The sequence below is a fragment of the Felis catus genome, chromosome B2 (genome assembly GCF_018350175.1).
Source record: "Felis catus isolate Fca126 chromosome B2, F.catus_Fca126_mat1.0, whole genome shotgun sequence".
NCBI lineage: Eukaryota > Metazoa > Chordata > Mammalia > Carnivora > Felidae > Felis > Felis catus.
In genome coordinates this window covers 119,501,096-119,513,721 of record NC_058372.1, presented here as the reverse complement: position 1 = coordinate 119,513,721, position 12,626 = coordinate 119,501,096, and the positions used below count along the sequence as shown (strand labels likewise).

Here is a 12,626-nt window from a genome sequence, read left to right as displayed (position 1 = left end):
GCACCTTCCTGTGGTTTAGCTCTGTCCAACCAGTCGGGCCTGCGGGGAGCACGAGGCTATCGTGCGTCATTATGATCTCAGATCCTGTCTTGGCTTCAGTTGCATTGCGGGTCTCAAGAGAACGCCCACGCCAGGCCAGGCCAGGCCAGGCCAGGCCAGAGGAGCACCGGTTGAAGTTCAGACCGGCTCTGGTCAAGTTCAGGCTGGTTCTGCTCAAAAAAGACCTTCCCTTCCACGGAGGCTGATTCAAACTGTCTTGCAGAGGACGTGGGCCAAGAATCCAGGGGGGTGGGGTGGGGGTGGGGGGCAGGACAGAAACGTTCTTTAACTCCATGTTCCTTTTTTGGGGTACGGGATCTTTGTTGTCTTCTTTTTTTTGGCATCTGCTATCCAGAGAAAATCGTTTTACAAGAAGGTCCCGAGTTTTCTGTTTTTCTTCCTTCTTATTTTGATGTGTCATCCTGGCTGCCTAGGAGGAAATGCTGTCAAAAATTGTACATGCTGTTTCCAACCCTGTATTTCTTAACTTGCTTATTATCATCTCATATCTGGGAGAGAGGCCAGACCAGTCCTGTAGCCCGTGTCAGAGCCCAGAGCTGCTCCCTCCTTCCTGTCTTGGTGCCTTTGCTGTGCCTCTGACGACCCCCCCTCCCGCCCCCTCCCCCGCCCCCCCCCCCCCCCCCCCCACCCCGTTGTGCATCTGCTGTTCCTGCCTTGGTTTGATATCCTGTCCACAACCTGTTCCCAGCTGTTTCCCAGCGCAGCACCCTGAACGGCATAGATGCGTTTAACTGAACAGCAGTAGCTCTGTGAACTTAAGAACATTGAGCAGTCAGGATCGTTGCATTGCTACATTGGCGTTCCTTTTTGGTAATGCTTGTGATCCCATCGTAATCTTATGGAGGACTTTCCTGTGTCTTTGGCTCTCCGAATAACCTTGTGAAGGCGATAGAGCAGGTATGATGACCTGAACTCTTAGGTGAGAGACAAGGGTTCAAAGAAGGGGAGTGCAAAGCAGAAACCACGCTTCTATTCTTTTCCCTTATTACAGATGCGAAACCTAGCCCCAACTGAGCACCGTTCTTAGAGACAACCAGATTCACAATTATTTTTTGTATGTTTTTTCAGAGTGACTCCTTGACCGAATAACTTTGAATCGATTGTAACTTTTCAGCCTTGCAACTAAGTCCGTTAAACACAAAATGGTAAATCAGAAGGTAGGCACTCTTAGCAGTAAATTATGATTCATCCGTGCTCCTGTGACGGGTAACGTTATTTTATAACTGAGCTAAACTAAAGAAGTTAAGCTTTATTTAGTCAATCACTTTAATGAACATGACAATGGGAACTCTGGAAGTTCTATGTCTTGAGTTGAATCTTTTACTTCTGAAGATTTCAGGCAATAGCAACTGTCTCGATAGCAAATGTTTGTAAAGATGATTCACTTTTCCTTTCTATCTCAAAGATCTTTCTGTGTTTTAATTGCTGTTTTCCATGCCTTTACTTTTGTTACACCTCAATGGTAATGAGACAATTTTGAAAGGCTGCAGAGAAAAGAGGCAACTCGGTCATCCTCTCGACTTCACATCAGAAGCCGTTGCCCCTTTCTCCCTGCAGCCAAAAACCCTATTTAACACCCTTTCTCTCTTGCATAGCCACAAAGAAGAACATCGTCCAGGAAACTGGGGGATGCTAAGACGTGAAGGACGGATATGGCTGTTTCTGCTCCTAGCCTCAAAAAGAAAAGGTTGTAGCTCATCTTTGCCAGCTTACCTGACTACTTCTAAGCAAAGGAGATAATGAAATATTATTAGTGAGTTCAGTCACATGAAGGTAGGTCATGATCCCAATAGTTCTTGGAGAGATGGAAAAGCTTAAGGGTCTTCACTAGGCATCGACCACATCAAGTGCCCATCTAGCACTAAGCAGATTCATGTGAGGTTTCCTTAAGGCGATCACTTTGAATTGAGTTCTTTAAAAGGCTCCGGGGCTCAGACTCTGGGATGCAGACATTAAATCAGAGCACAGTCCCACGCATGATCTCTTGGATATAAGGAGAAGATTCTGGAATCGGGAATGAGAAGTTGCACACCCGTCTCTAAGTTACTCTGCTTCTCTGTGCCTCAGATTCCTGTCCTATAAAGTGTGGGCATTTGGTTTATATGCTCTCTAAACTCTAAAGGCACTCAAAATCTACTGTATAGAGATGAGTATATACCAATTACCTATATTAATATAATAACTATGGACAAACTATATATACAGTACAATCACATACTAGTAATCTATTGTACAATCTGCTAAAAATTCACAAACATATCTCTCCCCTCACATTGTCCACTAAAGGGCTTGACCATTTTTCTCAAAATTATTTGTATTGCTCTATTTAAGAAGTTATTTCTTAAATAGAAAATTCTATTCAAAGCAGAAAATATGAGCAGACTTGTTTATAGCCCTTAGGCCTTTCCTTTACCAAGAATTTTATCTCCGTATGAGGGAAAGCACAGAATAATTTATTTGTTGCTACTCTACAAAAATATTTGAATGGCTTTTACTAAGAGGGCCAGATTTTTTAAAACAACAACAACAACAACAATAAAAAAAAAAAAACCCTAAAACAACTGGAAAAACCTCTTGCATGGTAGAATTGGGAGCAGGGGAGTGAGAATATGGATGTCCTAGGAAAAGCATATTCTTAAAACTCTATTATGTGATTAATTTGTCTTTGAGAAAATGAAAGTTATGTCTTCTCTGAGTTATAACAGATTGTCTTTATGATGACTGGCCTGAGATACTTCTTCCCTTGTATGTACTTTGGAAGGAGGGAAGGAAGGGAGGGAGGAAGGGAGGGAAAGAGGAAAGGAGAGAGGAAGGAGGTGAAGGAAAGAAGGTGGGGGGGGGGGGGAGGAGGAAGGGAGGGAGGAAGGGAAGGAGAGAGGGAGGGAAGGAAGAAGTAAGTTTAGTTCTCCTAGGGCTGGGTCCAGCTAAGCAGTGACCTTGATTTCTCCTCTGGCCTAACACCAGAGAACCTCACCCGCACAATTCATGCTTTGGGCACTGAGGATTTGGCAGTGAATAAAATAGACACGAAATCATGCTTTTATGGAGCACACATTCTTAGTCTTTAATAAGTAAGCCAGAGTGTCAATTTGGGTGAATTTTCTTCCCGATGTTGTACCTTAGTGCATTTTCCTAGTAGCAAATATTTTAAAATTGTTCTCCTCTTCTAAAAATATACATGATGTAAATCATTTAATAGAGCAGGAAAAAAAAGGTTTTGTAATTTAATAAATGAAATGTTTATTGTATTATGACTTTTCACGAGAGTTAATTTATTTTCTTTCTATCAGTAAAAGGGTACAGAGGGCTTACATTTGAATTTTGTGTTTTTTTAAATTCGATATCAAATCTTATCAATAGTACATATTGTGTAATCCTTGTAATAGTTTCTGATTGTATTCATTGAACTGAAATGGGTTTTTTTTTCCACAAAAGTAGTTAGGTATAATATTCCTAAGATTATAAAAGAAAAGTCTGTTAGCGGGAAGTTAGTTTTATGTGATATAAATGCTTCCCTCTCTAGAAGTACTGAATGAATGTTGCTTTCACTTTCAGAGCTCACTAGATGTTGGCTATGATCACTTCTTCTCTTCAAATCTCCGTGGCAATTTTTGCCCTAATCATGCTGCACATCAGTGCCTTGGATGCTCTTACAGTCGCGGTATACGAACATGCTGTTATATTGCCAAATAAGACAGAAACACTTGTTTCCCAGGACAATGCCCCGTTCCTTATGAACGAGAATACAGGTTTCTAGACAGAGCAATTAAGCACTCAGCTAAGCAGGTAGGGAGAGCGAGTAGAAGAATGGAGTGTTGAACTATGTGACATATGAAGAAATAATTTTGATTTCGCTTATTTTAAGCGGAATGCTCAAATGACTGTGACTCCAGAAGATGCGCTTTATGGATGGAAATTTTCCAGAGAAACCATTTCTCTTTATCTGAAGGATATCCCGGCCCCTCAGGTGAATTGGATTACATGTCAAAACACCCAGAGGTATATATTTCTTAAACTTAAAAAAAAAAGTTTATTTATTTATTTTGAGAGAGAGAGAGAGAGAGAGAGAGCATGAGCACGTGTGCATGGGAACAGTGGAGGGCCAGAGAGAGAGGGAGAGGGAATCCCAAGGAGGGTCCATGCGGTCAGCACAAAGCCCACCGCAGCACTTAATCCCACCCACCTTGAGATCATGACCTGAGCCAAGACCAAGAGTGGGACGCTTAACCAACTGAGCCACCGAGGTGCCCAGGAAGATATTTTAAAGATCCTCATTGTTTGTGCAAAAATGCTGCAATTCTCTAACATGCACATGTTCACCACGGCGACATGATAAATCCTGAATTATCACAGATGTGGCATACGATATTGTTATTTCTATCTTGGCATTTGCTTAAATTTGTGTGCTTAGATACCATTTAATAATCATTTATAAATGGATAGCTTTATTAAATTTGGAGAAAACATGTAAACAAGATATTTATTGCTAGGATTAGAAGCTAAGGGGAAGAGAATCTCATGGAGTCAAGTAATCAATTAATTTCTGAAGTAGACAGTGGGTTGTATTTGGGAAGTAGCCCAAGGTCTCCATTGAAAGTACCATACTTCGGGGGCATCTGGGTGGCTCAGTTGGTTAAGCGTCCCACTTCGGCTCAGGTCACGATCTCATAGTTTGAGTTCGGGCCCCGCATTGAGCTCGGTGCTGAGAGTTCAGGTCCTGGAGGCTGCTTCAGTTTCTGTGTCTCCCTCTCTCTGCCTCTCTCTCTCTCTCTCTCTCTCAAAAAATGAATAAACATTAAAAAAGAAATTACGAAACTTCAATCTTATGGAGTCTTTCTGTTCCAGAATCTACTTCTCAGGCAGAAAGAGCTTACTATGTACATTTTCGTGAATCATAAGACCTTACGCTTTGAAACTTAGTGTTTTCTTAGGCTCATAAAGCTAATTTTCTTGAGGAAAAATAATCTAGAGACTTTCTAATATAAAATATTTAATATATATAAGTGCATATTTAATGTATAAATCTTACTGTCTAAGAAGGCTTGAAAATTAAATTACTGAGGTACAGACCACACATTTCTATTTTAGCACTCTCTCTCTCCTGTCAAATCCTCTCTTACTCTCTCATACTTTCTCTCCCTCTTTTACCTCAGATTAAGTTTATTAAACATTTATCCGCCATTTTTTTTTTGGTTTTACTAGAGAATTATGAATACCATACTTTTTTTTAGGATGCCTGGCTCTTCTGACATTTATATAAGGGTTACCAGAAAACAGCTTTTCTTAGCTCTGAAGAGACACAAAGAAGAAAATATTGGGTGACATGATAAGACAGTTAATCTCTCCATCCTTCTTGCCCTGAGTTGATGCTGTCTATGGTGTTTGTAAATTTTCTTTTGTTCCAGAAAAGAGGTCATTAGCTAGACAGTCTTTCTGCATGGAAGTTTTGAAAATTGGGACAACTCATTTGTTTTTCAACTCACGGTAGGGTTAAGTTCTGGGTTTCCTGTTAATAACAACATACGTTGGGGGTGCCTGGGTGGCTCAGTTGGTTAAAGCATCCCACTTCGGCTCAGGTCATGATTTCATGGTTCCTGGGTTCAAGCCCCATATGGGGCTCTGTGCTTGTGGTAGGGTCCCCTCCCTAAGGAAAGGAAAAAAAAAAAAAAAACCTCAAGGCAACCTGGCTATCCTCATACATAACATTCCTCACAACCTTGTAACAAGACCTGATCAAACTGCACGTTTGTGTGTTACCATATATGGGAAACAGAGTAGCAAAAAATATATAGAAAACTATGCCATGTGTCATTCAGGGCTCAGTTTCTCCGTGGGAACCCCACTGAGTCATGCCGGAGGGGGGGCGGAATAAAGTTGCTTCCTGGAAAGAAAAGCCTCCGTGTCGCATGTCACGACTCCCTGGGAGTATCCTGCTACATGCTGCCAGCTCAGAGCTTTGATCCTGCTTTAGATTCTTTGTCTCCCTCTCTCTCTGCCCCTCCCCCACTCGTGCTTTGTCTCTCTCTGTCTCTCAAGAATAAATAAATGTTAGGGGCGCCTGGGTGGCGCAGTCGGTTAAGCGTCCGACTTCAGCCAGGTCACGATCTCGCGGTCCGTGAGTTCGAGCCCCGCGTCGGGCTCTGGGCTGATGGCTCGGAGCCTGGAGCCTGTTTCCGATTCTTTGTCTCCCTCTCTCTCTGCCCCTCCCCCGTTCATGCTCTGTCTCTCTCTGTCTTAAAAATAAATAAAAAACGTTGAAAAAAAATTAAAAAAAAAAGAATAAATAAATGTTAAAAAAAAATTGAAAACAACAACAACAACTACATGCATTGGGGCATCTGGATGGCTCAGTCAGTTAAGCGTCTGACTTCAGCTCTGGTCACGAACTCGTGGTGCATGAGTTCGAGCCCCGCATAGGGCTCTGCGCTGACAGCTCAGAGCCTGGAGCCTGCTTCAGATTCTCTCTGCCCCTCCCCTGCTTGTGCTCTGTCTCTCTCCCTCTCAAAAATAAATAAACATAAAAAAAATTAAAAACAACAACACATGTTGTAAAGTTATGGACTAGTCAAAGATCACAATAGCTATGGAAACTAGTGAAGTTTGGGGGAAAGGATGTTACGTATGGTTAGTAAAGGGCTCTGTCACAGCCCTACAGTAGAAGGAATGAATTTTGACAGAAAATGGGTTTGCATCGTCATCCAGAATAGTCACATTGAATTCACTTAATTTTCACTCATTCAGCCATTATTTATCGAGCATCTACGATGTGCCCGATATTATTCTAGAAATAGGAGATACAGCGCTTAGTAAATGAAGGTTATGCGCCCCCCCCCCCATGACTTATGAATATTTAGTGAGAGAAGGTAGAGGCAAACAGACTCATTATTATTTAGAATGTTGTGTGGTGATCAGAATAGATATATTTTAGATGTCAAGGGGACAGGATTTGTTGCCGGATTTGCTGTGGGGGTATGAGAGAAAGACAAGCGTCAGGAGTGACTCCCATTTTCGGCCTGAGCAAATGGAGACACGGGATTGCCTTTTACAGATATTCAGAGCACTGAAGGAACAGCAAGTCTGGGATGCCAGTTAGGAAGCCAATTTTGTGCACCTTACGTGCAAGCTGCCCTTTCAACATCCAGGCGGAGATGTAAGCCTGCCGGTTGCATATACAAGTCTGGCATGGAAGGACAAAGTCAGGACTGAGATAGAAAACCCAGGGTCAGCACACAGATGATTTTTAGCACCATGATGGTTCACCTATGGAGTGAGTTCCAGAAGAGAAGAGACCTAAGGCTTGAGATCCAGGAAACTCCGATGTATAGACTCAGAAGGGGTGAGGAGGAACGAGCAAAGGAGTATGAGAAGAGCAGCCATTGAGCCGAAGGAGAGAGCGGGGTCCAATCAGCAGGGTGAAGTGTTTCTGGGAAGACGGTGTCATTAACTGTGTCAAATGCTGCAGACAAGTAGGATGACATCAAGTAAGATGTGGAGGTCATCGTTGGCATCGGTAAGAGCTGTCAGGTGGGGGGGCGCCTGGGTGGCGCAGTCGGTTGAGCGTCCGACTTCAGCCAGGTCACGATCTCGCGGTCCGGGAGTTCGAGCCCCGCGTCGGGCTCTGGGCTGATGGCTCAGAGCCTGGAGCCTGTTTCCGATTCTGTGTCTCCCTCTCTCTCTGCCCCTCCCCCGTTCATGCTCTGTCTCTCTCTGTCCCCAAAATAAATAAATGTTGAAAAAAAAAATTAAAAAAAAAAAAAAGAGTTGTCAGGTGGGATGATAGAAACGGAAGCTGATTTGAATGCCTCAAGAAAGAATGAGAGAGAACAAGCTGGAAACAGCCAGATGGACAACTCTTTCTATGAGCTTTGCTAGAAGAGGGAGCTGAGGAATGGAGCAGTATTTAGAGGGACATATGGATTCAGGAGAGGTTTTTAATTATTTTTTTTTTAAGTACTAGAGCACATTTGCATGCCAGTGGAATGATCCAGTAGAGAGGAGACAGCCAATGACCCGGGAGAGTGAATATGGAATTACCAGAGCAGTAGCTCCGATGTGAAAAAAAAAAAAAAAAACATGAAGTTTAACTTATGGCTTTTAATGATGATCTTTTTCATGAATAGTTTTTACATTGGCTTGTAAATTGACTCACACTTAGATTCTCACTACTGTTTGTTTCTGGATGAACTGAATAAAATGCGCTTTTAGGTTATGTTGTTAACTCTAATCACTATGCAGTGCGTTGAATCTCCAGGACATATTTATCTGCTAGCTGCAACTCTGCACCCTTAAATGATATCCCCAATTCCTCCTTCTCCCAAGCCCCCGGTAATCACTATTCTTATTCTTCTTTTATGAGTTCAGCTTTTCTAGATTCCACATATAAGTGCTATCATACAGTATTTATCTCTCTCTGTCTAACTTATTGAAATGTTTCAATTAAAATTTCATTTAGACTTGGTCACACACCAATACAAGCAAGACTCATCGACCTGGCCAAGAACAATTCTATGTCTTGGCAAATATTGGGAACAAAAAGTCATGTAGTTCCTATGACTCCACATGTCCTCCTGAGGGGGGACCTGGTGGCACATTACCGTAAGTAATAGGGAGGGGATACGTAAAATGGAGCCCTGCTGTGAGAGTGGTCAATGCTGTGTTTGAGTTTGATCTTGGGGCACCTGGGTGGCTCAGTCGGTTAAGCATCTGACTTCGACTGAGGTCATGATCTCGTGGTTCTTGAGTTCGAACCCTGCATCGGGCGTTGTGCTGACAGCTCAGAGCCTGGAGCCTGCTTTGGATTCTATGTCTCCCTCTCTCTCTGCCCCTCCCCTGCTCATTCTCAATCTTCCTCTCAAAAATAAATAAACATTAAAAAAAGTTTGATCTTCATTACCTCTATAATACGACAATGCTAGAGATTTTTTTTTTTAAGCGAGCAATTAAAGAAAATAGCATTTTAGAAAAAAAGTACTCTGGGACAAAATGTAGGCAAAGACCTGTTAGAAAGGTGTAATATTCCAGGATTGAGATTTTTTGGCATATAAGAAAACAAATCATTTTAATATTGATACAAAAGACAGTAAGTTGACTATAATCTGGATACAACTTAATATCAAAAGGATACAATGATGTTTCCAAACTGTATGAATCAGTTTCATAGAAGTTAAATTCCTTATTATCTTTCAAATCACAAAAATCATCTTTCTCTTTATTTTCTATACCAGTTCATTTAATTACCCTTTTACAGGTTTAAGGTCAAATCCTAAAATTTCTACATTAAAGTCTGAGTTTCAAGACTAAAATAACCTTATGCCATAATTTCATACTAAATGGGGGTAGGGAAGTATACTAAATTTTATACTTCAGTGGCGATGTGATGTACATATCAGTGTGAATGGCCTTCTTCCTCCCTATGTTTTTTCTAAGCATCTTAAATTGTAGCCTCAGAATCTTTTGAGTAGAGAAATTGTCTCCTGGAAGTTCCAGTTAAAATGTAGATATCAGCCAAAAGGAATGATATTGAGCCAATGATTTTCAAATGTTTTGATCATATATCCCTATTGGAAAAAAAATTTTAATGAGTCCTCGGTATGTACATATTTATTTATTTTTGCATTTATACGTAGAACACAAAACTTCCAAAACCTTTCCTCATAGCTTTGTGGGTTTTGACAATTTCTTTTCATATGCAAGTAAACTTTCATATTCTCCTCAAAAATGTGTCTCATACCAGGAATAGAAATGTCAGCTGTTCTTTTTTTGAGACTGTTCGCATTATTAGTATCATTTTTTTAACGCACTTTCTTTGCAAGAATCATTTTAAGCTATTCTTCTATTCTGTAAATGTTGATTTAGTTAAAATGGTAGCCTAGTTGGTTAAGCCATTTAACCAGGCCCATGTAAACTGCAGGATGGCACAGTGCAGTGAACGTGGACGAGCTAGTGAGGAATCTGCAGTCATCCTGTGTAAATTAAGGATCGTTCTCCCCTCTGGGTACCTTGGAGACCATTTGTGACCCATGACCTCTGACACATGGACCTATTAAGAGTACCTTTGTCCATCAATTCTTAAAATGCTAGTAAATTTCACTTTCTTTTTATATTTTTTATATAGAAAATAAATGTAGGGAGACATTTTAATAGTCTCATTCCTAACCTTTGGCATTCCCTATGTTGCAGACCATTTTATTAAACTGTTGACCCTGACTACTGTGTGAAACTAGGTTAGTTTTTAAAGTTTACCTGGAAGGAATCAAAGAGAGTTGAATAAAATGTTTAGTTTCAACAGCAATTTTGAAAGCTGGATAAGAGTCTCTAAAATTACTTTGGATGGAACATAAGGTAAAGAGGGAGGTGTTATCCCTCATCTGATTAGCAGATACTTACTGTTCAGGACAACAACATGCACTATTCTTCTTTGAATCCCTGATACCTGGAAACATAAAAGAGGTTCTTCAGGTTTCAAGAAACTCATAATCTTCAGGATTCATAGGAAGGTATTTGTCTCCTAACTGGGAGGAAGGAGTAAGGATAAGGTGGGGGGCATGGGACAGAAACAGAGAAAGAGAGAAACTACATTTTCCCCTGTATTCCTTGGAAATTTACTTCCAATCACCAGATTCATACACTTCCTATAGGGTACCTACCATTGACTATAGCCAAACTTATTACTAACTTTGGAGGGTTTCTGTGAATTATGTCTTCAAGAAACAAGGTTTTTCTGACTTTGTCCTTTACCTTTGTAACAGTACCACCTCTATTCTGAGCCTGTTTGGTGCCCCTAAAATGTCAGAGATAGTGACTTTCAACACCATCTTTGAAGGGTGGTATTTTCATATGCTTTAATATAGTTTTCCATGATTCTGATGCGACCCTGGTGGAAGATTTTCATGCGGATACCATACTGTTTCCCATAGTTTGGATGAATGTCTTGTCCCATTGGACAGCTATTGAATTCCATGTGGCTTAGGCTGTGGGGATGGGGATTCATTTTCTTGTGACCAACACAAGTCATGTCAGCCTACCTTCCAGAAACTACCAAATACAAAGATTTTTATATTTGGTTTAATTATTCATAATGGTAACAAATAATTCCATTATATTCAAAGTTCACTTGAAATGAGACCTTTGTAATTTTCTCCAATAGAGCATAGGGAAAGTGCTTGAGTATTCAGCACTAGAAGCCTGTGTGCTATCTCAATGTAACTAATATGGTGACGTGATCACATGCTCAGTTCTGATGGGGAATCTGGCAACGTTGGTTTCATTTTTGTTTTTAGAAGATTTCTATTCACAGTCGGTGGTATCTATGCACCATCCTCTCCCACAGTTTACCATTATGATATGGGAGCAGAGTTGGGAAAGATCTTCCTTTTGGAAGCCATAGCTTTTTAAAAAAATTTTTAATGTTTATTTATTCTTGGGAGAGAGAGAGAGCATGCGCGCCAGCAGGGGAGGGTCAGAGAGAGAGGGAGACACAGAATCTGAGCAGGCTCCAGGCTCTGAGCTGTCAGCACAGAACCTGACGTGGGGCTCAAACTCACAAACCGTGAGACCATGACCTGAGCTGAAGTCGGAAGCTTAACTGACTGAGCCACCCAGGCGCCCCTGGACACATTCACTTATTAAAAAAAAAAAAAACGCATATTGCAAGTTATTTAAGAACGTATTACGACAATGTGACACACAGAGGTATATAAAGGATTGCATAGCAATCACCTGTGGACCTGCTGTTCAGTTTGTGTCATGAAGAAGGCACCCCTTGTATTCCCTTCCAATCACATTCTGGTCCTTTCTTGGGAAATAACTACCTTAAGATTTTTCTAGATCATTCCCAGGACATCCTGGTTGTTTATTACACACGTACTTATTCCTACTTGGTACTTTTTGTATCTTTTTGAACTTTGTACATATGCAGATTTATTGCATGCAAATATATTGCGTATTTCTGATTTCTATATAAGAAATTGTGAGCTTAATCCATGTAAATAAGCATCAGTCTAATTTCACCCATTTTCACTGCTGTATGGTGTACAGTTATATGAATGTGTTCGTTATTAAGCTGTTGTCTTTCAGCTCCAAACCTACCCTTCAGTATTCTTCTTTGTGATGCTGGGCTAGGACTAGGCAAGTATGTTTCTCCTTGGCCGCCTGGCTCTCTATTAGATTCTGCCCAGAGGGGGCGCTAAAGGAATACGGAAGGTTGGAGGAGGGGCGATGGGACCTCCTTCTGTTTGCTCACCAATCAGTGTTGTCCCATCCGCCTGGCAGCAGACCAGCAGTTTGTTCCGATAGCAGGTGCTTCCAGTTTTCAATTCGTTCCCATTCTTTCCGAACCAGTGTCATTGCCTTTCTTCCAAACTACCAGCACCAGCCATTGTCCCCTCAAGAGAGGTGAGTTCTAGCTCCCTGGGGACAGTCCTCTCAGGATCTGTTCCTCTGCTCCAGCTAGACAGCACACTCTTCTCAGGGGTTGGAGCCTCGGCAACACAGGCTCCTCCGGAAAGCTTCCCGCCCCTGGCACCTTCTCTTCCCTCTGTCCCCCAACACCACGAGTGGTAGCTGCT

At 41.5% G+C, this 12,626-nt stretch overlaps 1 protein-coding gene across 5 annotated transcripts in view; it reads left to right on the top strand.

Moving 5' to 3' along the window:
• Nucleotides 1-706: 706 nt before the first annotated feature.
• LOC101097240 (vascular non-inflammatory molecule 3) overlaps nucleotides 707-12,626 on the top strand; it is a 29,806-nt gene continuing 17,886 nt past the window's right edge. Inside the window, exons 1-5 of one of the 5 annotated variants that reach the window (XM_045058055.1) lie at nucleotides 708-957; nucleotides 1,129-1,217; nucleotides 1,656-1,833; nucleotides 3,616-3,846; nucleotides 3,926-4,059. In XM_045058055.1, coding sequence (XP_044913990.1) covers nucleotides 3,938-4,059 — 122 coding nt within the window. In that variant the 5' untranslated portion in view covers nucleotides 708-957; nucleotides 1,129-1,217; nucleotides 1,656-1,833; nucleotides 3,616-3,846; nucleotides 3,926-3,937. Of the gene's footprint in view, nucleotides 958-1,128; nucleotides 1,218-1,655; nucleotides 1,834-3,615; nucleotides 4,060-7,108; nucleotides 7,571-12,626 lie in introns of those variants that run through there. The other 4 variants (XM_045058054.1, XM_045058056.1, XM_045058053.1 and 1 more) reach the window with 4 other exon arrangements.